Below are 27,927 nucleotides of genomic sequence, written 5' to 3'. Positions count from 1 at the left end.
AAAATCGTTGTTGTGATTTTTTTTTTTTTTTTCAATCTAATGATTATTGGACGCTCAGATTGTTGCAACACGTTTTATATCACAAGTTAGGTTAGGGAAATAAACAGTAGCCTAAGTTAGGGACGACACACACAGCTTTTGCTATTCGGGGGAAGTTTGTAAGTGGGTGGTGAAGTAACAACAAAATAATAACAGAAATATAAGAGAGGAAGTGATCTCAGCGTGAGTTTGAAGACACATTTTCGTGCTCTCAGAGATATCGGAAATTTGATAAGCATACACGACAAGCACACAGGTGCTAATTTTCTCGTTCAGGTGTTCCTCGGATGTAACATGTAACCCAGAAGAACATGCAAGCCGCATCAGCGAGTGAAACTGTACAGGTTACCTTTATTGCATAGCTTTTGATTATCTGTGAAAATCCTGCTTTAAAGGTTCTATTTTCTCTGAGTTGTCACCATTTTTTAGATATTGCGATGATAATAGTAATAACTCACGTATGACTAAAGCGCATTTTTTCACAGCCGCGTCTCAAATGATAAAAACTTTTGCTGCATAATTTATATATTTAATAACAATAGTTACCAGGGTACAAAATATCTATTTTGTGTCCGAGGAAAAGCACTGAGAGGCGCGACATTTCTCGATGTTGAAGTGTCCGAGGAACTTGAATGCAACATTTTTCAGTTCAAAGGATATATCGTCAGTGCAAGCCAAAGGCACTTTAATGTGTTTTGTGTTCAGGTATTTCCTTGACGCTCTGTTCCAAACTTCTTTCTTGAGCTATGGCACGATAGAAAGTTTTCCAGCAATGTTTTGGGAATATTTCGACGCGGCTCGACGACTCGGAAATTCAGCGGGGTCTGCGAGCGAGGTAACGTTAGCAGGCAAGCTAACACGAAGCTAGCTAACAGCTAACTTACAGTTAGCAAAAACAAAAAAAACGTTAATGCTTTGATTTGTGTATCTCTTCGATTGTTGAAGTTACACACGTGCTAAACACGACAGTAGCACCTGAGTTCGACACTGTGGCTTTAAAGTGTCAGGAAATAACTGGTAGCATGTGTTGACGGCACCGAAACTAACGTTATTCATCAACAAGTGGTCTTTTATTTTGCACTGTGTGGGTGCCTGGCTGTCGGACAGTACGCACCAGTCTCTCCGGCCCCATCGTTTATAGCGCATGAATAACCCACGTTACATGACTGATTTGACCTAGCTTTCGTTATCTCAGTGCGCTGTCGATAACGTTTGCTGCTAATATCAGACGTTACATAACGTTCATCGGTAATCTCTTTCTCTGGCAGCAGTTTTGACATCGTCCTATTTTTTGCCCCGATATCATCGGTTTTAAGATGACAGTTTGGGACAGATTGTGTGTGTGTGGGGGGGGTGTGTCTCCAAGCCAGCAGGTCTGGATGAGTCAGGGCAGATTTACTCGTCCCCATAAGAAGCTTACACACACACACACACACACACACACACACACACACACACACACACTTGTTGACAGATACTGATAGTGAGAGCACAAATCAGATTCAGTCTGCAACATGGAGTGGGCAAAATATCAAAAAAAAAAAAAATAAAACATGAAAATCCAGTGACACATACCAGTCCTATTATTTAGATTAATGTCACACGGCAGCTCATGTCGACAATGACTTCTGGTGTGGCTCTTCAAGGCAATATGAGAAAACCTCAGTAGTTGGGGTGTGAATTACTGGGATTTTGTGCACTGAATCTGCAAGAAGAGAAAAGTTGTCCTAAAATGAAGAAAACCAGGCTGAAGAAGTGGACCCTCCCTTACCGTTGCATGTGTCACGACATAAGCTTGTGTGTGCAGCTCCATTTCAGCATTTGCAGTGCATGTGGACGGATTACCAAGAGTGGGCTCTAAGCCTGATCTAATGAATGAAAGCATGATAGAGGCAGACAGTCTGTTTTTCACATCAGCAGGCGCAGTTGCCGGGCTTTTTGATACAATAGCTGGACCCGAACACGTAACACCGCATCAGTGCATCTTCTGCACGGGAGGCAGCCCTTCATACTGGTGACGGGTGGCACAGGCCATAACAATGCAATTCTGGGTTCCAGTGTGTTCCACACTCTTGCCTATGTGGGGTTATGACAGCTGACAACCACAGAGGGCTCCTCTCCTAAATGACCCAAAGACTAAAGTTGGTCTGATGTTTTGCTGTGTTCTGTCTCAATGGAAGAATGGTGCAAATGTAAGCTCTGTTGTGTCTAATTATAAATGTACACACTGGTGGGGGAGGTGTAATTGTTTGGGGTGCGTTCAGCTGGGACACACTGGATGCAATACTTGATCCCAATTGACCACCCCTGCTAACCAGTTTCTTACAGCAAAACATGTCTATGCTGTGTCTGTGTACGTCTTTGTTTTTAATTGCTGTAATCTGTACTCAACATCTCAGGTGTATTCCTTAAGTGGATATTTCCTTATTTAAATAATAATCCTAATTCTGGCCCGTGGTTTGTTGTCGCGGAGTTCTTGTAACGATAATTTGTGTTTGGACAAAATTAAACATGAATGCATTTGAAATATTGCCATATTTGGTTAAAGTTGCTTTGATTGATATTTTTAGGATATTAATATCAAATAACAACGTGAAAACAATGTGACATTGAACAAGGGGTCTCTGGTAGTGATGAACCTGCAGAGAATTATTACACAAATCTGCAGTTTCCCTCAGCTGTCTGAAGCTTAATGGGGAATTTCAGCTCATTGTTTAGCTGTCTGGCTGCAACTTCACTGTTTTGGTTCATCTCAGTTCTCTCATAGAGGCGTTTTCGGCAGCAGCAATCAGCCGTTTTCAGAGATAAAGCTCTAAAAACCCACTGCACATTACACAGACAAACACACACAGTTAACGACTAGCCAGTGAACATGGCAGAGCCAGATATTTCCCACAGGAGTTGGTGGAGACCAAAAAAATAAATAACCAAAAGCGGTTATTGCAAAATCTGTTATTAGTTTAGATAGAAAAAGGGGTTTTGTACAAAACTGTGTGGGTCAAGAGTTTTGGTATTTGTACCGAAATGCAAGTATTGTATTTGTACCAGTGTAGAAAATTTGAAATCATAACCAGCTCCCGTGCTCTCAAAATTATTAATTAGCTTGACTAACATACATGAACAGCTTAACAAAGTTATAGTATCAAGAGGTAATAGCAGATGAAAATCGTGTTGTTATATATAACTCTCAAACTTAGGGTTAGGGTTAGGGTTGAACATAGTCAAATGCAATAAAATGCTCTTTGTGAAATATACTAATGACCATACAGCAAAAAAAGAAAAAAGAATTATTTTCACTATACTGTGGATACCAAGGCCTTATGTCAGGGTGCTGTGTGAATGGCTTTCCTCTGCCCCTGCTGTTTGAATTGACCTTTTCATCAATACCATTCTTTTCCTCTCACTATGAGGGGCGTTCCATTTTCATGGCCATGGTGTTTTGAAAGCCAGATGTGAACAAGATGTTTGGCCTTGACTATGACTTGTCAGTGGCCACATCACAGTGCCATATTTTATAGGTGCCCTTAAAATTGGAAAAAAAGAAGTTATTTTTAGGTGTAATAATCTTTATCTGAATAATTGGTTTAATATGAACAATGTGACAAATGTCCAGATATATTACATCATTTCACTATCACTAACCCTAACTGCTCCTCTCTGTCTGTCGGGCTGTGAACAGCCTCAGTCAACAGCCCTCAAGTTCTGACAGGAAGCGCATACAGCGCTGCTCGTCTTGAAGTCCACTTCACCTTACTAAGGGGTGAAGAAGGTGGAAGTGTACTTTACACTCTTGGCTCCACAATTTCCCATAAAAGGGATGGCATGGAAGGTGTTTGACTTCATCCAACTGTTAATAAAACCACTCTTGAATTTATTCAGCAGGGTGTATGGTGGCATTATCATCCTGGAATGTGAAAACCACGTGAGGGAACAACATTTGTACCAGACAGGGCACCTGGTCCTGCACAGCCAGTTATTCCTCGACTATTAAATAACCATTTACAGTAATTACACCACATTTTTGCCCATGCTTTTAGGTATCCAACAGACTTTGTGGTTTGAGGGGTTTCCTTGGCTTGTTAAAGATACAGGTGTGGGTGACTAAGACCAGTACTCTTTCCATTGCTCCAGATGGGATCAGATTTTGTACGTATAAAATGAAAATATAATACTGTCTTGTGCATATCAGACTTACTCACAGAGTTTCCTAACTGGAAGTGATGGGAATGAGCGAATATCAGTTTCATTTTCTCCCAGCGAGGTTATCTTTACCTGTGTCAGTGAACAGGCTAAGCTACGTGTCACCTGTGTGGAACAACGCTCTCTCTGGTCCTGTTTTTGTGAAGTTTTGTGCACTTGCTCCACCTCCAACTTGTTTTCATTGGTTAAAGTTGATGCTGACATCTTTGGCATTTCCATTTCACCTCCTGTCAGCAGTCAACATGGGTGAGAGACTTAATTTAGTTTGCTGAGAAGGGGCACATCTGATGATCTATATCTTTATGATTTACAGCACCATTTTAATAAGGATATCCTAAAAAAGGACAAGGTCTAGATAAAAATCGAGGAGCTGTTGGGAGGTACAAGTTAGTTAATATAAGTAACTTAGACACTTTCTTATTTGCAGCGGGAGAAATCAAGTGATGCCAAAAAAAAAAAAAAAAGAAACATCCCCTCCTTGTGCTGAGACATTGCTTGTAGTATATCTGGAGCTTTGGTCTTGCTTGTGTGTGTTGCTGTTTATGCACATGATGTATGCACGAGCTTGTGACCATGCTTCGGTTGAACAATTGATGGGACAAGTCAGAGCAGCACCCAACAGTGGATACAAGGACTAAGTTTCAGCAATGCATCACAACACAACTGTCAGAATCAACTGAACATACTGAACTGACTTACTTCTTTTTTCCCCAGTGAGAGACATGGACAACTCTGTCACCCTGTGGCAGTTCCTTCTCCAGCTCCTATTGGATCCCAGTAATGAGCAGCTGATCTGCTGGACCAATGAGGAAGGGGAGTTTAAACTGCTACAGGCAGAGGAGGTGGCCCGTCTGTGGGGAGCCCGTAAGAACAAGCCCAACATGAACTATGACAAACTCAGCAGGGCTCTCAGATACTACTACGACAAGGTAACCACATTAACTCTTCTCTCCTGTAGAATACACAGCAGTTACTTTTCACCACAAGACCAATATTTGGTCAACCATCAGCTGACTGTTTGCCTGCATTCACACTTTGTGGTTTTTCACTTCACCAGCCTTGTCATTCCCATAGGAAGCCTGATTGGACAAGCTCCCTAACTACCTTCCCAGTACTCCCTAACCTCACTTACCCTGACCCAAACCACAAGCATGTGTTGTCCTTCAGCTTTGACAAACATGACCAGTTTCAGCTGTTTTTGAATGTCTGATATTGCCTCTTAGGGCTAAATGATGATTCGGTTGGCCCAAATGTGGTCCTGCCTGTTAGATTGGCTGCATTGTGGTTGGTAGGCTGGAGCCTAAATTGAAGTCTTATGTTTCTGGTTCTTATTATTCCTCTATTGACTCCATTTCCATCACCATAGCCATTCCTCTCAGGCTTTCAAAAAGATTTGAATAACTTTAAGTATCTAATATAATAACATTTTTGGTTAGGTCTTAGCACATTTTTTTGAGATTGTGTCAACAATGAAACATTTTCATCCAGTCAAGATGAAATTCTAAGAAAAGATGTGGTGGATATGGGGTTGTACAGGTAGCTCACTACAGTCCCTGCTGTGTTTGCTGAGGAACATCTTCACAGAACTTGTAGTGCTGGTGACTGCAGTATAGTCACCAGGCCAGGTAAAATCAGAGGGTGCTTTCCAAATCAGTGGGGATACACCAGCAATAGACCACACTGCATAGGGCCTGCAATGACAAGAGCATGTTGCTTATACAATGTCAACACAATTAATGTTGTAAACTGTGAAATGCAATACACAGTTAGACTTAAGTTTTGATTGGTATAACTCGTTTCAGCATAAATGACTAAAAGAGACAAAGCATGGAGAATTTGAGAGCTGAAACTGTAACATGTTCAGGCTTTGAGTTAGAGCGCAACATTGCAACAAGGTACCCCATCAAAAAATAAAATGTCACGTCACTACAACCTTCCTGGGCCTCTATATCCTCCATTTTTAGATTTCATAAACTGTATAATCATTTATTTCATGTCTTAGCCAAACCACAAAATGAGCTGTAGGCTGTAGTAAAGCAAAGCTGTGTCTCTACACTCAGCCAAAGATGGTGAGAGAGAGAAACCCCCCCTTTGTACTCGGGATGGGCAATGTGACCTAAAATTTATATCATCAGATTTAGTTTTTCACAGTGACGGTTTCATACCACGGTATTAAAAAAAATAAGAGGGTTACTCCATTTAAAATCAGATTCTTACTTTTTTCACTAATATGTCTTAGGAAAAGAAAAAAAAAACAGACAGATGTGTATATTGGCTCCAAATAGGAATGAAAATGAGGTGCAGGTCTACATCTGTTTTAGGTGAAGTAACCTGCCACATAATGAAGGTTAATTAGTAAATGTAATGTGATTCATTCTTAGTTATACAAGTGGTTGGATTAAGCTTCTCAACAGCAGTTATTTGGCAGAAAACCTAAAGTATGTTATATAAGTCCAATAGTCAGTGTACCACTGGTCATGCATGTCAAGTACATTTATATACGTCAGCAACAGACACCAGTGTTGGTCAAGCTACGGTACTTGGAAATAGTGGTGAGCTAAACTACCAGTTACTCTTCATCATATGAAGCTTCACTGCACTGAACCTACCCCCAGAGAAATGTAGCAAGCTAAGCTACAGCAACACCAAAGCTTTTTTCTTTTTTTTTTTTTTTTTACAACCAACTTCATTCTAAGTCGGTGCTAACTCAGTGAACAATAAAACTGTCAATCAAATGGATAGGCAGGAAACTGTGTGTGTATGTGTGTGTGTGTGTGTTTGTGTGTGTGTGTGTGTGTGTGTTTGTGTGTAAACTGCATGGGCATGCTCAATTTAGACCTGGGCATACTTGCAGTACTGTCTACTCAACATTTAATAACTCAAACCACAGTAGAAAAAGAATTAAAATCCTGACTCATCGGCATCACCTCCTCTCGCCCTCTAAATTCAAACGTGTGTGTCTGTATTCCCCTGCAACAGAGACATTGCAGGCATGAGCCCACAGATTGGTAAGAGATGCCACTGTCATATGGAAGTGCTTCTGTTGGCTGCATACAATTCTGTGTATGGCGGTGGTGTCATTTACTGATCCTTAGCAGTTTTATTGCAAACTGCAGCAGAAAGCTCCACTGTGTTTTAGCTTTAGAAATGTATGGGTTCTACATACTACTGAGAATGTTGTTAAACTAGTAATGCCACTATTGCCCAACACTGACACACATACTGATATATTTTGGCAGAATACCCAAAGTATGTGTCCAAGTACAACAACATGTCTACCCAGTGTACCATGGGGCATGTCTATCACATACATGTACATACACATACTAACGCAGTATGCAGCGCAGGAGGTGTTCCTGAAGCAACAAAACCAGCTGAGCTTGCATTGTAGTATGAAGTGTGGAGATAATGTTAGGTTGCATTATAGCAAGGAAAATAGCAGTTACTGGATGTAACCCCAGATCAGTGAGTTCGTGTGTAGCCCTCTGACTGCACGTTATCACAGCCACAGAGCGTGATGCTGGAGATACTGTTGTACTGCTCACCCCTACTCTGAACCAATTCAGTTTTTGAAAAGTGACCAAGGATTGTGTCTTTTTAGTATTCTAAGTCTCTGTCAACAATAAACAAACAATCTTGTGCTGGCTGGTTTTGTCATAATCTAGTCCCGACATGGATGTATTAAAACTTATTTTATAATCCATGCATACATGAGCCTGGTACCTTGTAGTTAGATAGCAGTCGCGTACTAACCAATCAGTATCTTAATGGCTTTAATCAGGGTGATGAGGCCTGAGCTTGTCCTGTCAGTCTGCCAAAGTTAGCCAATGTTAGCTCAGCAGCTGTCAATTAGATCAGTTTAGAATGACTTTAAGCAAAACTGATTGATAAAATACTGATATCAGGCCTGGAATTAGGTAATTTTCAGGGCAAGGCCACTTGACCTTTGAGTAATACAAACTTATTAAGGCATTGTGGCCAAAATGTCGGGTGAAGGGGTTAGCCCAATGCTAACTCCTGAGATGTCTTCCCCCGGTGTGACCTGGTCGACGCGCTTCGCTTTGAGATACCGCGATTGAGTTGCTTCTTCAATAATCCACAGGCAGCGCTTGTTGCAACATGACAATACTTTATTGCTTTCTGATGCACCGATCGTGACATATATCCAAGACCAAACATACAACTTCGCCGTAATCCCTCCGCGCCACAGCGGTCAAAAACCGTTTGCCCTTCCGGGTTGAACACCTGACGTCAACATACTTCCTTCTACCTTTATAGGTAAGCCCAAATAGGCTGGCATTACAGCGACACCCCATGTTCACATCAGTGAATGACACACAGAAACATTATAACAGAAAACACACATATTTGGCTCCTACACACCGGCCCCTAATTGTGATGGCCACCAGACATAACAATTCATTAAAGTGATACAAAAAGGAGTCAAATTTCACAGTAAGCACCAACATTTTTTACACTCCATACACCAAACAAAGTTTTGTCACTGGTCGTTCAATGACACTTGATTTCGTCTGTAATCTCACAGAACGCACAAAACCCTGCCTATCTGGAAACACCTCCAGAACTCTGCCAAGCGGCCAGGAACCACGAGGAGCTGAAGGATCCATGATCACGACAATGTCTCCAGCACTCAAGCTTCTCCTCTTCTGGTTCCATTTTTGTCTTTCTTGAAGCAAGGGTAGGTACTCCCGTACCCATCTCTTCCAGAAAAGATCTGAGAGGTATTGCACTTGCCGCCATCGCCTCCTCACATATTGATCATCGGGTCCAAATACTCCAGGTGGAAAAGACGGTTTGCCCTTCAGGAGAAGCAGATGGTTAGGTGTGAGTGGTTCCAGGTCATTAGGATCCTCCGAGAGTTTGGTAATTGGCCGATCGTTCAAAATGGCCTCCACTTCACAAAACAACGTGTGCAACCCATCATCATCCAGCCTTTGCTGCCGCAGTACCGAGCTGAGAACTCTTCGCACCAAGCGGATCATCCGTTCCCATACACCCCCATGGTGCGAGCCTGCTGGTGGGTTAAAACTCCAGCGGATTCCACTCTGCGACAAAGCTCCTTGTATCCTGTCCTGGTTCAGATTAGCAAGAGCCTCCTTCAGCTCTCTTTCTGCCCCAATGAAGTTGGTACCATTGTCTGATCTCAGATGTTCCACTTGTCCTCTTCTACTGATAAACCGACGCAAAGCATTTATGCAGGCATCTGTTTCCAGAGAAGGTGCCACCTCTAGATGAACAGCCCTGCTCGCCATACAGGTAAATAAAACACCGTAGCGTTTGCAGGTTGATCTTCCTCTCTTCACTTCGACTGGTCCGAAGTAATCCACTCCTGTGTTGGTAAATGGTGGTAAATCAGGAAGGATTCTTGCCTCAGGAAGATCTGCCATTTTTTGTTCCACTGCTCTTCCATTATAGCGTCTACAAAAGCCGCATTCAGCAACAATCTTCCTAACTGCTGAATTGGCATTGGTGATCCAAAATTTCCTTCTCACAGCAGCCAGAGTGTGACTTCGCCCCCCATGGCCCAGACTTTGATGTACATGTTTGAGAATGAGCATAGAAACATGCTGCTCTTTGGAGAGAATGAGTGGATGCTTAGTTTCCTCTGGCATTGATCCCCTGCTCAATCTTCCTCGGACTCTCAAAAGTCCATCCTCCAAAACTGGGTCCAACCTGTATATGGGACTCACAGTTGCTCTTTTTGATGACAGAGCAGAGACCTCTTCGCTGAACCTCTGGTGCTGGCAAAAGCGAATGATAGCAATTTCTGCATTCACGAGCTCATTCAGTGTCAAGATGTTGCTCCTGGGCTGAGATGTGATCTGCTGTCTCTCTCCCTTTGCAGACTCAGAAAGCTCCACCACAGAAGCTTCTGACTGCTTCCTTCGGAGACTTTGTTCCAACAACATAGCCTTTAACCTAAGGATCCAGGCAATTGCTGTTTTGAGCCTCCTCCAGTCAGAAAAGCAGGTAATGAGCTGGTCTGTGGGACTAGAAACATCACACAACCTGATGGCATTGGCTGTTGCCTCCTTTCTGACTTCTTTGTCTGTGGCATCCAATGTGACATCCAACACAGTCTTAGGCCAATCCTCTTCTTCCATCCAAAGGAAAGCTGGACCCTTCTGCCACCTGTTGCCTTTCAAGAAATCAGCGACCTTCATTCCTCTCGATGCATCGTCAGCTGGATTGTTTTTAGTACTGACATGTCTCCACTGTGATGGTTCAGAGAGTTCCCTAATTGTTGAGATTCTGTTGGCCACGAATGTGTGAAAGCGCCTGTCCTCATTGTTCAGATATTTCAACACTGAAGTGCTGTCAGTCCACATTTGCTTTTCCTCGAAATTTCTTTCGTTGAACTCTTGATTGTATTGGTTTGCCAGCATTTCTTCCAGTTTACACACAAACACCCGGTTCACTGTAGCTGAGTGAGGCTCCTGGTCCATATCGCTGCCTCCATCCAGCGGTCCGTTAACCACCCATCCTAGCACAGTTTTAACAGCATATGGGCCACTCCCTTGGCTATTAATGACCTCCCATGGTTCCAAAAGTTTGGGTGCGTTGGTTCCTATCAACAGTTCAACATTTGCCTTTATGCTGGGGATGTGCACCTTGGATAAGTATGGCCACTTACACAGGTCCTCAGATGTAATCATGTCATCGGTAGTGACTTGCATCTTCTGCTGTGTGATAATTTCTGGAAGAAGATAGAAGTCATTGCTTTCAAGACCAGATACCTCTACACCAAATAATGAGTGGGCTGGAGTCACCTTTGTTTGTCCCATTGTACGCAGCAGGAAGTTTGTTCGTTTTCCTGTAACATTCAACTTCTGCATTAGATGTTCGGAGCAAAATGTGCCTGAGCTGCCAGGATCCAAGAAGGCGTAAGTACTTATGATGTGATTTCCCTTTGATGCTTTGACCTTTACAGGAAGGATGGACAACACACACCGGTCCTTACCGGCCCCTGTATGTCCACATGTTGTGAGTGAACCAGAATGTTTGGATGGTTCTCTTTCCTGTTCCAGTGCTGCAGTTTGCCTTTTGATGTGAAGCGCAGTGGGATGAGTTTGACCACAAACTTGACATGTCAAGCGGCTCTCACAATCCCGGCTCATGTGACCAACGCATAAGCAAGCAAAGCAAACTGCCTTTTCCCTCAAAAAGAGAAGTTTTTCCTTGTGCTTCTTTCCCTTAAACTGCTTACACTCCTGCAATGAGTGATTCCGAGAGCAGCAGAGGCATCCTACACATTCAGCCTTCTCTGGACGAAACGTTGGCTCTTTAACTTCTTCAGGTGATTCCATGGTGGTGGTAGAGGTTACTGTGGTGGCAACAACACTTCCTTTAACCTTGTTTCTGGGCTGTGACTTGAATCTGGTGAGAGCTTTGTTCCCAGTGGCACTAATTGACTGATCTTGTATGTCGCCAAACAGAGGGTCAGAAAGAATGCTGACACGACGCTCAATAAATGTAACTAAATCACTGAAGCTAGCTCTGCGGCCTGCTGTTTCCATGATGTCGTGAGCTTTGGTTCTCCATTGTTCTCTCATTTTGTATGGCAACTTCAAAATGATGGCTCTCATGTTTACCGGCATGTCCAGCTCCTGCATGTACTCCAGTTCCTCCATTACATTGCAGCAGCCGCGTAAGAATAAGGAATAGGCCTGGAGTGTTTTCACGTCCTCCGATTTTATTGATTGCCAGGCCAATGCCCTTTCCATATACGCAGTTGCAGTCTTGTACTGGTTACCAAAATGTTCCTTTAGCAGACCCTTTGCCACTGCATAGCCACGCTCAGGAGCCATATGTTGACAGCTACGCACCAGTTCCCGTGGTTGTCCTCTAGTGAACTGCTCCAAGTAGTACAGACAATCCGTTTGTCCTGCCTTTCCCTCCACTCCTTGCTCAAAGGCCTTAATGAAGGATCTGTATTGGAGAGGATCACCATCAAATATGGGAATATCTCTTGGTGGTAGAGACAGTGACCGCTGCTGTTGTACCAGAGCTGCTGTAATTTCATTTTGCCTCTGCATGATGGAAAGAAGGTCTCCAGATGGATTTTGATTGACTGGTTGGAGATATGCAGATTTTACTTCCTCATCCTCAATGTGAGCAGTTGCACGTTGATCCTGCAAAGGCTGTGACATTCCCAGGAGATTGTTTTCCTGTTGCTGTTGATTGGGAATATGTTGAGGATTTGAAGTGTTTTTTAACAATTGAACTGTTCCCTTTGAACACACATCCATTGTGTTATCATGCAGTAATAACACTTCTGTCATGTCATTTTGTTGTGTTGAATTAAAGGTTTCAGGCTTGAATTCCTTTGCCTTTGGGTTTAAGATACTGAAATCCCCTTTCCTTTGTTCCCTTTCCACATAAGAATTCATGCCATTTGAAGGTGCTTGAGATGTGCCTTTCAAGCTAGAGGCCTGTAGTACTGCCAACTTAGCAGCAGAGGCAGCTAGCTCAGTTTCCAACTTCAGCTGCTCTTTCCTTCTTCTCAGCTGCTGTTCCTCCTCTTCCAGAGCATGTTTTGCTTTTAAAGCTGCAATGCGGGCAATGAGTGAAGCTCTCTCTGCCTCAGCTTTAATCCTAGCAGAGGACGTGGTACTTGATTTTCCACTACAACCAGTCCGTTGGCTTGAATGCTTGCTACCAACATTTGAAACACTGTCATCTGGATTTACGTCATCATCGACATAATTTTCATGTGCATTACCCTCATCAGAAGAAACCCACATTTTCACATTGGCAATACACTCATCATTTGAAAGCATTTTGGCTTTGAACCATATTTCATGTTTTTCTCTTTCATCACATGGCAACAAAACCAACAGAGAATCATGCATGCATTTTGCTTCTTCACTCATTTCAATCAAATCGTCAAGAGCATTTTGCACCTTGGTGTTTTCACCTTTTGACATTAAATTTTATATTACATTTCTCAGAGTAGTTGCTTTATTCAGTTTGGCCTTTCTGCCATTTTGCAACCTGTCCAGTTTTTCCGCAAGCACTTTAGCCGTCAGTTTAACCACCCGTTTTTGAGTCTGAGTTTCAACACTGCTAGTCACACTACCGGGTCTACTAGCAGTTCGCGCATCGAGTCCTGGTGGCTATGTCCAACGCCGCATCGCGCATTTCCATATTGAGTGAACAGTCAGTCGTTAGCAGTCTGCCGCAACGAAACGAGAGTCAAATGCAAATGTATTATCCACGCGCGCCAGTTACCAATGCATTGGATTTAAATCTATGTGTGCACACAAATTAGATGGCCATCAAAGAGTGTAGCGCTACACATACCTCCTTGCATTGCGTTGGGCGCCGTGCGATGGTCCGATGCTCCACAGCCGGCTTTAGCATTAGCAACCTAGCTCCTCCGCGTCTCTCCCGTACCGCAGCAAACCTGGCTCCAAACCGCGTCAGCAAACCAACAGCTCCCAGCGGCTCTCCTCGTCCTCCTGGATCGCCCTCTGGCTCGCCCAAACGTGCTGGGGCTTCCTCTGCTTCCAAAAGGTGCAGGTTTTTGACAGAATGAAGGGGTTAGCCCAATGCTAACTCCTGAGATGTCTTCCCCCGGTGTGACCTGGTCGACGCGCTTCGCTTTGAGATACCGCGATTGAGTTGCTTCTTCAATAATCCACAGGCAGCGCTTGTTGCAACATGACAATACTTTATTGCTTTCTGATGCACCGATCGTGACATATATCCAAGACCAAACATACAACTTCGCCGTAATCCCTCCGCGCCACAGCGGTCAAAAAACCGTTTGCCCTTCCGGGTTGAACACCTGACGTCAACATACTTCCTTCTACTTTTATAGGTAAGCCCAAATAGGCTGGCATTACAGCGACACCCCATGTTCACATCAGTGAATGACACACAGAAACATTATAACAGAAAACACACATATTTGGCTCCTACATCGGGCAAAGGGACCAAATCCAATGAGGCAATAACAACAAGTGATAATTATATGGACATATAATATTATATTGAAATTCTTTATGTGTCAAGATAAAAAAGTGCCATATGTCTTCTTGTCAAGCAACAGCATCAGTGTAATCCATAAAGGTAAACTTTATTTCTGTCCAAACTTTTTTGTCACTTCAGCTCACTACTAGCCTCCATGGGTTAGCTGAGCAATTTCATTTGGAGCGAACCATGAAGAATGAGAGTTAAACTATTTCAAAAATTAAGATTTCTCACTAAAATACAGTTTGGTTTGTGTATCAGATACATGATGTATTAAACATGGACACTGTTAATTCACTGTGTAGCAAGTATATCAGGGGGAAATAAGGATGCGTACCCTGAACGCACCACTCATGGAGGAGTACAAATACCTGAGTGTACACCTCAACAATAAACTGGACTGGTCCTGTCCTCTGGACACCACTGAGGATGTAGGTGAGAGGAGGATGTTAGCCAAGCTGACATCCATCATTGACAACCCCTCCGACCCTCTGCATGACACAGTGGGGGCCCTCAGTAGCTCCTTCAGTAACAGACTGCTGCATTCACCCTGTAAGAAGGAACGCTACCGCAGGTCCTTCATTCCAACAGCTGTCAGAGTGTTCAACACCAGTGTTGCTTAACTTGGCACTGTTTTCCACACTCAGACTGTTTTTTGCAGTGATGTATGATCTATCATACACCTAGTACCTTGCAATACTGCTCTTTTTCACTCTTAGTACTGTACATATCAATACATAATAGTGTTCTACTGTGACATATACATATTTATTTTTGTGCAATATCATTAATGCTGTATCCATTCCATGTGCTATCTGTGTATAGTCTGTGAAATTCAACAGAATTCTTGACAGTATATTTTTATTGGAATTTTTCTTACAGTTCTTTGCAGCAATAAATGTTAAGTATATATATATATATATATATATATATATATATATACACATTTTTTTTCTGACTAAGCCCTTTGTATAATTGTACACATATATAGTCTGCTTTTATTTTGTATTTTGTATCTTGTATTTCTCTATTTCTGATGCTATTGTTTTTTTCCAACTGCCTTTACCTGCTGCTTGTAACAACTGAATTTCCCCAGCTGGGGATTAATAAAGTGTATCTTATTTTATCTGATCTTAGTTTAGTGTTCTATAGTGAGTTTACGACGTCCTTTTGGATTTTAACGCAGAATGCTTACCTATTAACATTAATGTAAACTGAATATTATTGAATGCCCTGCACAGACCAGTGACCAGTAAGATCTCACAGCAACTGATAAATTCTGTGTATCTTTGTAGTTGACTAACAATCTGCACCAATAGGCAAACGTAAGGGTAAGGTAAACTTTACACTCATGTGTATTAATACTTCCACCAAACACACATTAATTTTTGATGTCGTGATGACTTAGACACTGAGAAACAGAATATTGCTGCTCTCTTTTTGAATGTTTTTGAAGAACTGGTATTACTATGGCCACTTAATGAATGAACTAGGCACAGATGTACAGCTCTAAGGGTGCTTAGAGGCTTGAGTACTCTAATAATTTTGCACATTCCCAGGTTCCAAAAATAAAAATGAATACAAGTTCCAATTGTGTGGTATCTTGATATGTATGAGATGAGATGTTTGTCAGTTATAATTAAATCAATTACATGATGACAAAGTTGCATAACAGCACATGTTTTGAAGCAGCAGCTGGAGACTCAGAGGGGACGGTTTCCTCCAGACAGCTGCACTAAGGAGTGCTCCAGCAAATAGCAAAACACAAGTTAATTGCATCTCAGAATGGTTTAAGTCCATTGCTCAGTGACGTGCGGAAGAGGGTGAGAGTGCTGTCTGTCTCCCACTCTGCTTGTGGTTTGGCAGCCTGACCCTGTGGGCGTTCTGGGCAGGGCTGCTCTGGTATGTTTGGCTGCAGCATTAGTGGCTGCTAGTTTGGTACAGACAGGAAGGACAGAGCTGTCCCACGCACAAGGCTTTTCTGTGGTTTCTCTCTGCTATTTTTTACTCCTAGTGCCTCTTTGGTAGAGGCATATTACATGAGGGAAAGTCTTTTTTCTGCTTTCACAGGGTGCTTTCTGCCTAGATGATAATGGTGTACTTTTTATTGTTTTCACCAAGACTATAAACTAACATATCTTGTTCTGCAATTTCTTTTTTGTGTCTTACAGAACATCATTAAAAAGGTGAATGGTCAGAAGTTTGTCTATCGCTTTGTGTCCTATCCTGACATCCTGAAAGGAGATGCTGCTACCCGGACAGAGGGTGGGGATGTGGTTGCTGGGGCCATCCCTCCCCTGTCAAAGAGGGGAGACAGCAACCTACAGGAGGGTGAGTCTGGTGACCGCAGCAAGATAGCAGGTAGTGCAGCAGCTCTGGCCTCCAGCACCAAGCAGTCAAACCGTAACGACTACATCCACTCCGGCTTGTACACCTCCTTTACCCTCAACTCGCTGCAAAATGGACGGCAGCTCTTCAAGTCCATCAAAATAGAGAACCCAGCAGAAAAGATGGCTGACAAGAGAGGTCTCACTGCCACGGCCCAAAGCCAGGAGCAGATGCCTCAGCAGCCAACTGGTTTGTCATCCGTCATCAAGTTTGGAAACACCCCTCCAAAGCCAGCACCAGCACCACCTCCTCAGGTTGACATAGAGCCGACCTTGATGTCAAACCATTTGGATCCTCTGCAAGCTCCACCCCAGGGGGCAGACGACATCAGCACACATTCCTCCCTGCGATCCCAGTCTGTCTACTCGTTTGAACACGTCCGCCCATCAGAACCGACTTTCAGCCTACCAGACCTGACCTCGGCAAGCCCGTCCCCGAGCCTAGTGCCTGACTCCTCCCAAGAGCTGGCGATAGACAGTGATATGGAGTCTGGGTCTTCTCAGCCCGCAGACGCTCAGGCACTGGAGCCCACAGATGCTCAGTCTCAGGAGAAGGCAAGTATACATACAAAGACATCTCACACAATGCTACTTAAATAGAAGGGAATAAATGTTTAAAAGCCCTAAAAACTTATTTTCTCAGGAAGCTTTTTACTCTAACCTATGGAACAATATCTATAATCCTGTTCAGTCAAAGTGGTTTTGGTTATTTATTTCACGTGATATTTTTGCTTTTGTCTCTTCTCATTGGTTTGAAGTGGGTGGGACTCATTTTGAATGAACTCTTCTTATGATGTCACATACTGCTGTTCCCCAATCAGAGTTACACGTTCAATTGTGGGGTTGTTTACTTACGTTGTCAGACCACTGTCAATCAAATCTGATGAAAACACACTGATACAGTCCCGTTGAAGCGGATTGGCTCTGTTTTTGGCATTAATCTCTAAATAATAACTAAAACCAAGTATATGTAGATTTAAACATTTAAAAAGGTTTTTTTTACCACTTGGAAGCAATGAAAACAAGCTGTAAGACTTTGACATGTTATCAGTGATTAGTTAGCTGGTGAACAGCAAGACACGGAGCAACATTATCATTCAACTGCAGTCGTGTTTCTGGGCACCAGATGAATGTAAATGCAATATTCACTCTCCGTTTAGCTCTGTTTTCGGTCTCTATCAACTCCTGAGGGAAATTGCTGGCTCTTTAGCTGCTAAATGCAGCCACTAGTCTCTAACTGTGTCCATCTTCTATTTGATGCTGAGCAGGTAGTGTTCATTGTGTAAACCAAAACAGTAAAGCTGTGGGCCAGAAAACATAAACAGCCAGCTGAAAGACGCTAAAAGGCTCCTTAGAGCTGAGTGATATGATAGAGTTGGGTGGTAATTCTCCGTGAATTCATCAACCCCAGTGACCCATTTCACAGAATCACGATTCATGATTCATTTTTCTTCTTCTAAATATCCATTGTTGCTAAAATATGTGTCAATATATGTGTAACTCCTTCAGTAATCACACAACCCCACATCCAAACTACTAGCAAAGCAGGAAATAAATAATAGCTTTATAAAAACACTGTTACTTTGAGTTGTGACTCTGCCAGTGTTGATTTTTGTGTATGTTCCAGACTGTGAGCATGAAATACTACCTCGAGCATACACATACCTCTTCTGTTGCCCCAGATATTACAGAGTATACAAGGGTAAAGCAAAAGGGAACTCCAAAATGATATTAAACATGTCGGTGTCTGTCTCCTGTCTACCAGGTGGACAGTGGCATTGGTTTGTCAGGAGATGAGACCAGTTTGGTGGATGCTGAAACCAGTTCATCCTCAGTGAGCAGCAGCACCACAGTCAGCACTCAGAGCTCAGGAAAGACACGCAAGCCGCCGAAAGTCCTGCAGATCAGCCCACCAACCCTGCTGGTCACCACCTCTGACTTCTCCCCCATGAACCTCTGCAGCCCCTCTCTACCTACTGCCTCTCTCACACCAGCAATGCTACAGGTGAGCACATGAATTCACATCCACATTTTAAGTCAGTTCTTTTGAGGTAAAAACACATTTAAGTAAAACATTTCCACTGAAAATGACGATATAAATCAGAAGTCATTTTAAATACTAAATAACAATTGAATGATAAGACATTTAGGTCTAAGTAATCAGACAGTTCAGTGTATGACATAAATATTAGCCTAGAAATGTCATGGCAGCAGTATGAAAGATGCATGATGTGAATGTGTGGGATGGTACAACTTTGTGATTGTGGAAACTTTCCAGACATCTAAGTGATGATGAATGATGAAATGACATATGATGTATTATGACTGATAAAATATGACCATGTCAGCCTTTATATGATAGAATAATAACACACTTTTTAGTGCCCAGTAAGTTATAAACCTTTTGGTCAGTAATAGTTAAGTAATAGTAATAGTTTAATTATAATCACTGTAGACTACTTAGCAGGTTGAAAATGCCAACTGTCGTAGCTCCACCACCAGTCATATGACTGGAAGGACAGATGCAATGAGGAAATACAAAGGAAGTGGAACTCTAATTAACAGTGAGACATCCTCACTCATTCCAGTAATATTTTGAAGAGAGCTTTTACTCATCACACACACCTGCTATATTTGAGCTGCAAATTGAGTGTGTAGTGACTAATGTCATGTAGTGCAGTGGTCATATTGACTTGTATTTCTCTGTAAAGTATTTGCTACAGTCTTGTGCTTTATTAATTTTCTCCAGGTTTGTATATGATAAAACCAAGGCAGAGTTCCTTGAAACTGATCTGTTTGACCTTCAGCTTTCCATGGAACAATTTGTGCCCCATAAACTGCTAAAAATCGAATCTATACTGAACTTATAATCAAGTGTAATCTGTATTAGCCATACATCAAGAAATTTTCCAAGCAGCTATGTTGTTTGTAGGGCTGAGTGTCGTTCAAAAATGTTTAACCTAGGGTTGGTATGACGATATATATGCTGTGGGATGTAGGAATTTGTCCACCTGTAGAGATTTGTCGATACTGTTTCCACCACAGGAGCTCTCCCTGAAGCAGTATTTACACACTGTCATTCACAGTGCTGCTACCCTGCTGCACAGTGAGCGAGTGGGTGTCGTGATGACATGTGTTGAGTGTAGCTGCTTCATACCCTTTTTTTTGCATGCCTGTATATTTCAAGTAAGAGTGTGTCTGACACAGACAAATGTGCTACATGTGATGAAGGACAACTCTGGACAATGTCTGGACTGGATTCTGCGGACATTGTCTGGAGTTCATATGAGAAAATGGTTTTCATTGCTACATTCCAGGGTGATTGCACGATGTAGCCATACTGCTGCCTCGCAAGATCATGTGATTTGGCCAGCTGGACTGCTTACCACGTTCTCACTTGACCTGAGAGCAACAGTTGGAGGCAATGTATTAGCGAATAGGCAGCAATACGCCATTGTAACTTCCAGTCTGCTTTATCCATTCCAATTTGTAGTTTGGGAAATAGTGTCACCGTGACACCTCTTACTTTTTCGGCGCTAAAGAGCAGCTAGCATTTTTGCCTTCAGAAGCACCCTCCACCTCAGCGTCAGGTTGTCCATCCCCGTGGTGATGAGGAGAGGATCCACAGGTAGACGATGAACGTGAACGTAGTCACTGCTAAGCAGATACAGCAGGGGTGGGGATCCCTTTTCCTATTATGGGCCATTTAAATTTTTATAACATCTTTCAAGGGCCATGCTAAATTATTGAATGCATATATCACACTAAGCTCTGCGACGGCTGGAACTGCTTCTGGTGAGGGGTCTGATGTCAGATGGTTGTGATGATGATGATGCTCACAGCTGGTTTTTCAGGTTTAGGTCGGTCGATCTTGAGCAGAACGGAGTTGTTGCAAAAGCCAGTTTTGAAAAGAGCTGCTCTCAGTTGTCAGTTGCTGCTTTGCAACTCAGTGTTTTCATTTTGTCGGTTGTCATTCACATCAGCTGGTTCCACATTAAACAGTGCAGCAAATGTGTTCAGTTCTTTTCATGTTCTCAGTCCTCTCACCAAACACCTGAAGGAGTTTTCACACTCAGCAGCATATTCAGATATCTTAGCAGGCTTTTCATCTTGGACAGAAGGAAAACGCCTTAACCCTTTCCAGCTGCACTTGCCACAGCTTTAATTTTACTTGATTTCACATTTGAAAGCAGAGAGCTGAGAAGCTGCTGGAGCTCGAGGTTCAGCTCTGAGAGGTTCTTGGTAATGTCCACCATGGAGGCCAAATCACACACTTGTTATCACTGAGTGTCCACGTCAGGTTTTCCTTCATCTCTCTGAATTATTCCAGACAAACTGACACTTTGGATCTGGTGCAGCAACTCCACAGCAGCAACAAGGCTCTCCTTCACAAATTCTCCTTCTGAATGAGGTTTCAGCTAGTTATTAGCTTGCTCACCACAAAACTTGCCCGCAAACACCGTCTCTGGCAGAAAGCTGCTCATTTCACACCCAAACTCGCCAAGGAGTGTTTACTTTATCCGAGCACATTTGTCCTTGCAGCACCCTTGCGAGCACCCATAGCACCTTAAAGTTTACCTCGAGTTATCTGAACAGATAAGCAGCTGGTGGCAAAAACAACAAAAAAAAGAAATATCAGTGAGCCCTATCTACAGGCATAGTGTAGTGTTTTTGCTGCATGCCTCCACGACGTGTAACATTAGACTGCTAATCACCAGCATTATTAGATCTGGAGACAAGTATGCTCCATGATTATTAGCTCACTGATATAGATCCTTTGATATCGAAATTTGGCACCAAATGACGAGGCATTTTTTGATGCTCAATAGGGTCGAAGCAGTTTGGGCAGTTGTGTAAAAGTATTGAAGTTCGGTTCCCAGCCCTAGTTGTTTCATCAAAATTCAAACATTAAAAGTAGTTTAACAGTAGTTTTGTGGTTTACATTTTTAATTATAGAAGGTTGGTGCTGCCTGTTGAAGTGATACTTAGATTAGAAAAGACTATTGATCTCACGATGGAGAAATTCACTTCTTGTACTTACTCGTATACTTCTTATATATTTTGCGTCTGCTTTACTTTTGGTAATTTTCTCAGTACGGTGAGGATGTCCTGTATTTTGTTGAAATGGTTTTGTAACAAAGTAATCTGCTGTTTGTATGTAACTGGACAGAACCAAGACACCCTCCAGCATTTACCGATCCTGGCCAGCAGGTAGCAGCAGAGCAGCAGTAATCTTTAATGCCTCGCTGTCTGGTCTTGTTCTAGTGGTGTTTAATCGTTCCCAGTGATGCTGTTTGCAGACCACATGACTGTGTGTGCTACTTAAGGAGTCTATTAGATTTGCTGGTTTAGACAGTGCTGTTTTTATTGTGTCTCTCTCCAGCAAGTCAGATCAGTTTGATCATGAGATCCAGGGTCAGACTGCCAGTCAGCTCCCATAAGAATGAGTTTCTCTTTCTGATACCTGTTAGTAAATGAGTAGAGTTAGTGCTGTTCAAAGTTGACAAATCCAGGGATGGTGTGCAACAGGTCCTTAAACTGTGTATATATATTTACACAAACCTTGTGAGCACATGGAAAGCACTTTTGCTCTCCATGGCCATGATATACTTCCTGTTTACGAACATATGTGCATGGACAAGCGACTGTACTGTGATACTTGCCTGTGTTCTTTGTGCGTATCTGCCAAATCCAAAAGTGTTGTCTGTTTCTGTGCATGTGATCAAGTGTGTTTGGCCCATTACATATAAACAGTAAATTCTGATATGTACAGTGCCCAGTGTGTCACACATTGTTTTTGCAATAGATGGAATAGTGTATTTATGTGTATGAGCACTGTAAAGGGACAATCACAACAATATAAAGCAAAAGCTTAAACAGCAGTGGACATATAACGATGATCTGACTGAGCTGCCATTTCTTTTCACTTTATTCATTCATGGACTAACAACTACTTGTGTAGCCCTGTCAATCTCATCCACGCTTGTTACCATGGTAGCTTCGTGGGCAGATGACATTCCCATTCTTAATTCCGCCTACACAACTCTTAATTGGTTGACTGCTTTTCCAACTGGGGGAAAATGCTATGAATGGGAACCTAGACTTATTTAAGTTGCTGAACATATTGTATTTGTGTGCACCAATTCAGAGGCTAGTAGTGGTCTTGAAATGTCTCACAGACAATAGAGCCCAACTAATACTGGTTGGATATTCAATTTTTAGCATTTTTTGTAAAGCCTAAGTGATTAGATACTGAGCGGAGAGTTAACAGTTCAAAAATGAACTGTTTATATGTTGTCGAGATGCTGTTTTTTAAATGAACTCAAATGTATATTTGGCATTTTGTTTCGCGTTATGTATTGTCTTAAATTTATGATGGTACAACATATCTGAATCTAAAATTTGCCATGCTTATTTATAGGTCTATTTTATGAGTGTGTTGTTTGTCTTCCTCCTCAGACTCCCACTCTATTACTGACTCCCAGTCCTCTGCTGTCTAACATCCACTTCTGGAGCACGCTCAGTCCAGTCGCTCCCCTCAGTCCAGCCACTCGTCGCCAGGGAGCCCACCTGTTCCAAGTCAGTACTTTAGAGTATATAGTGCACCCTCTTTCTGCTATCATCTAGTATTCAATTCATTTCTCTACATTTTTCTGCATGTCTGTATTTGTCTAAAGCATCCTAACACTCCATTCTGCTCTGTTTCAGTTTCCGTCTGTCCTCACCCCCCAGTTCCAGATCCCTGTACACAGTATGGATGGGACCAACACGCCTGGCCCCATTTCTCCAGACCCTCAGAAGACATAGAGAATTAATCCCCCACAGCATCATCGCATCTGGACACAGACAGCCAGACCCCCCTCCCTCCCCAAGCTACATCCAGGACTATTATGTGGGAGTCATTGCCATTCCTCATCACTCCGGTGCTTTCAAGTTCACTGCCACAGAATTCACACTACAGTCATACGTGATGAGACAAGATGTTGGAAGTCCCGGTTTGACGGATGAGGGTCACATGTTCAGTTTGTTTCTGAGCATTTACAACGTGCGGATGCTATCCTGTACTCATACACGCTGATGCCATCGTTTCATATGCACTTTCATATGGATTCATTTTGTCTGGCTTTTTGGGATCCTCACTCACAACAATTCAAAGGAGGAAGGAATTTCCATGGCAACAGTCGGTGCATGTGGATTGGACCCTTAGCAGCGACAATCTGCTTCATACTTGGACTCACAGACCAGTGGGATTGCAGATAACTGAATCTTTCCTTTTATAGATTTTCTGTCTTTTCTTGTGCAACAGTGTTGCTGCCAAAAAAGATATATTATCAGTTTCTAACCTGCTTCTTCCCCTGCTGACAGTGATTCTGTTCCTTTTTGTGTTCTATCCTTAACGTTTACTCTTGTTGAAGGGTTGTGCTTTATCCTGATAACCTCCTTGTTTCCCTTTAGCTCTTTATCTTTTACACAGCTCTCAACCTTGCCTCACCTGCCTAAGTGTGTACTGTTTGCTGCTCTGAAATGTTGGCTGACTACAGCCCTATCCAACAGGACCTTTACCTTGACTGTCTTATTGTGACGTGGCCATAATCCAAGTTGAACCTTGACTCATGCCTCTTTTCTAATGCGTATATACAGTAGAATAAGCCCAGAAGCCATTGTGGCCTGGTCTCCAGCCAGCAAGCTTTCAGGTGGGAATGAAAGAAAGTGAAGCCATAACCCTTTCTGTGCATCCACTCTGCAAGCAGCAGCACACAAATCCTGTTATTACTGCTCTGATGTTGCCTTTGAAAATGAACTGTACATTGTTAAAGGGGAATTGTGCCATGTTTTGTGTGGATGTCCAATTAATGAATGTCAGCTGAAGCAATAAACTCCTCAGTGAGTGCGATATTGACTGAGAAAGCTGAGTTCCCCTGCAGGCATAGCTGTGCCAGCAGTGGAAAAGCTAGTTTCCAAGCGAACAGGTTTTGTTTTTGAGCGGCAGCATATTCCACCAACTATGTCACTGTATTATGACAGAACTGGTGCTGGAAGAACAGATTTAGCAGCAGGAGAACTCGGCTTTCTCGGTCAATGTAGCACACACTGAGGAATTTATGGCTTCAATTGAATGCATTTACCATCAACACTCCACATAAAATGTGCATTTTCCCCTTAAAGGCAGACATCATGTTAAAGACACTTATTTCAAGTTTGAATTCAAGTTGTAGAGAAATAAAACATTTTTCAAGGAATAGTTAGACATTTTGGGAAATACACTTGCTTGCTTTCTTACTGTGAGTTTGGTAAGATACCACCCATGTCTGTACAGTTAGTATGTACCTGGAGCCATAAGCTGGTTAACTTAGCTTAGCATAAAGACTGGAATGAGCTAGGTCTGACTAAACAGCACAAAATCCACCTACCACCACCTCTGAACTTCAGTCATTAATTAATATGTTGTGTGTTTAATTTGTACAAAACCTACAGTGTAAAAACATTGATTTATATGGTGCCAGACTGTTTCTTCAGCAAGTCTCCGCTGGTTGCCTGGTAACTGGTCCTGGCCAAGAAATGGTTAAAAAAAACCCAACTTGTTGTTTTTATGTTTTTATGAGAAATAACATGCTAATTAGGGAGGCAGGGCTTGCTAAATTAAGCCAATGGGCTGCTGGCCGCAGCTACATATTTACTATACAGACATGAGTGTATTATAAATCTTCTCATCAAACTTTTGGCAAGTAAGTAAAACAGTTATTCCTTAAAGAACAATTTGAACTAACAGCAGACAAAATTGTTACTCATCAGGAAAAGTCACACCAGATCTTGAATCTGTGTTGATTGTCCACGGGTCGGCTCTGTCTTCTTTGCTGTCAGTGATTAATGTTGCTTGCAGGGTCGGTGCAGTCATTTTATCTCTGAACATCCAAACCTTAGTGGCTAGACTTTTAACAGTCCAGTCGTAACCGTTGCCTAGCCTTAGCCATCTGAAATACATCAACCTTTAATCCAGAGGACTGTGGAAACCTTCTGGAGCTTTGAAGCACCTTCCTCACCCTGAAACCCCTCCTCTACATTATCAGCCATGAAAAGGCTTATACCTGTTTTGTAAATGATAAAGCCATAAGTCGGAGACACAGACACAAGAGGTAGATCCCACATTTCTATGCTAGTAAATGTGGAAATTGTACAACACACTTGTTTACATGGTACTTGGATAGAACACGCTTCAGTGTTTCATTACCTAAGTGTCCCTTTCTAACCCAGGGATGGACGACCAGCGAATCTTATAGGGGGGAACTCTTGCTCATTTTTTACTCAACTAACATTTGCCCCCTCGGCCCGCAGTCCGTCACATTGTTATATGGTGCCTTACCACAGCCAAGCCCAAGTTTATCTCCCAGAAGTGGATGGAGTTCTGTCATTTAAAGGTAGTGTAGAACTCACAGTGTGCAGAAGCGTTTGCCGTTTGTTTTTCTGTCATATCTTTGCGTAGACCAAACCAGTGCCCTAGAAGTTTGGAGTAAAACTTCACAGGGATATTTTGTGTGTGAGTTCACTGCAGCTCATGTGGTCTGCCACAGATTATGTATCGCAGGACTTTAAGTGTGCTGCAGTGTTCTCCAGGATGCAGAACTGTACATACAGACAGCAACATGGGTTAATATGCAGGGCATGTAAATGTAATCAGGCCATGTGGAAAGAATCCAACCTGCTTATAAATGTTTGTGATAACAAATTTACTCAGAAAGCATATAAATATAAATATATATATATAAAACCTATTATTTTTTCTGTAATCTCCTTTCATTTTCCTGTAACACCAATAGAATTTTAAGATTAATTTCTATTTTTGTAATGGCCAGATAGTTAGATGTCTGCTATTTTTTGTGCATGTGTTTCTTTATGTTGTTTTCCTCTTGTGTATTTGGGAGGTGACTGCCCCATGGTGGCATTGGCTATTTTTGGAAATCAAAGCCTTACGAGGAGAAATCTAAATCTATGTTTTATATGTAAAGTGTTTTGATATAGTGTTGATATTGTACATGCAGATGTTGTGATGGAACGTTTGCACTTAAACTTTTCGGGGTTCCTGTAGTATTGGATTCTGTCGCTTTTCTATGACTGTGATTTCCTCTTTCATGAAATGTTGTTGATGTTTGCTTACTGAGAAATGTATATTTTCCCAAAGGGAGGATAAAATTATGCACTTCGTATTTTATATAGGAAATCCAATCTTTTACAAGTACGCATCAAATGATTTGTGATTAGGCATGACCACACAATATTTATTTATTTGAATTTATAATAGAGCCCAATGGAATTGGTTGCTTATGTCACATTTTTGCAGTAAGTTTGATGAAAAACTATAAAACAGCTGGATAATAACCCCAAAGCCCATTTGAAACTTTCCTCCATCAAATCATCTAGGGCTTGTCGTTTGCATATTTCTTCTTTTGATGATGTTTTTCCTTCAAATTAGCTTGAAATGTAAAATCTTGTTTTAAAAACAGTTCTTGCTTTGTTCTGTCCAATTTTCTATCTGTTTGATGCTTTTTCAAATGTTTACAAGCTGCTTGTCTTAAGTGGCATATTAATGTGTGAGAGGTGTAGAGGAAGTGTTTGTAATGAAAGAGATATGTGAGACCAATAATAAAAGATCTCTAACTAACCAAGTCTCTGTATTATGTCATTACGTCATGTGCTAATAATGTTCATTCAACCACCAGGAAATCACAAGATTACTTTCACAAGCTGATATGAGTCATATTTTAACAGTAGCAGCCAAATCTGTTGCAGATGTTTTTACAAAAATGGGCATCATACAACACTTAAACCAGAGTCCCATCGTCCATTCACATTCACACTGAAAAGGCAATACTTAATCATTGAATCTAGATACAGCAGCATTATAATGTACTACAAGAGATGATTGTACCAAAAAATAAGTCAAGCAGTGGGCATCCATTGAGCTGCTTCTTGATCATCAGGCCTGAAAGTACAACCCTGACTCCAAAAAAGCTGAGACGCTGTGAAAAACATGAAGAAAAACAGAACGCAATCATTTGCAAACAAACTGTGTTTGCAGTTTTTCAGTGTTCCTGAGCCCATGCAGTAACGTCCTTTATGCAATCATGTGAGCCTTTCCAGGATGCTCCTTTCATACCCAATCATGACACTATCACCTGTTACCAATCAACCTGTTTACCTGTGGAATGATCCAAACAGGTGTTTTTGCAGCGTTCCACATCTTTCTCAGTCTTTAGTTGCTCCTGTTCCAGCTGGTTTGAAACCTGTTGCTGCATCAAATTCAGAATAT

The 27,927-nt window shown here is 42.1% G+C and overlaps 1 protein-coding gene across 1 annotated transcript; it reads left to right on the top strand.

Annotated features, from left to right (window-relative positions):
* Positions 1 to 701: 701 nt before the first annotated feature.
* elk4 (ETS transcription factor ELK4) lies at positions 702 to 27,279 on the top strand. Its single transcript, XM_041958129.1, has 6 exons — positions 702 to 874; positions 4,954 to 5,168; positions 16,407 to 17,177; positions 18,388 to 18,627; positions 23,082 to 23,201; positions 23,331 to 27,279. Exons 2-6 carry the CDS (start codon positions 4,962 to 4,964, stop codon positions 23,427 to 23,429), a joined length of 1,437 nt encoding a protein of 478 aa, XP_041814063.1. The 5' UTR covers positions 702 to 874; positions 4,954 to 4,961; the 3' UTR covers positions 23,430 to 27,279.
* Positions 27,280 to 27,927: the final 648 nt, after the last annotated feature.

The sequence above is a fragment of the Chelmon rostratus genome, chromosome 2 (genome assembly GCF_017976325.1).
Source record: "Chelmon rostratus isolate fCheRos1 chromosome 2, fCheRos1.pri, whole genome shotgun sequence".
Lineage (NCBI taxonomy): Eukaryota > Metazoa > Chordata > Actinopteri > Chaetodontiformes > Chaetodontidae > Chelmon > Chelmon rostratus.
The sequence above is the reverse complement of the archived record's forward strand: the minus strand, read 5'-3'. Positions and strand labels throughout refer to the sequence as shown.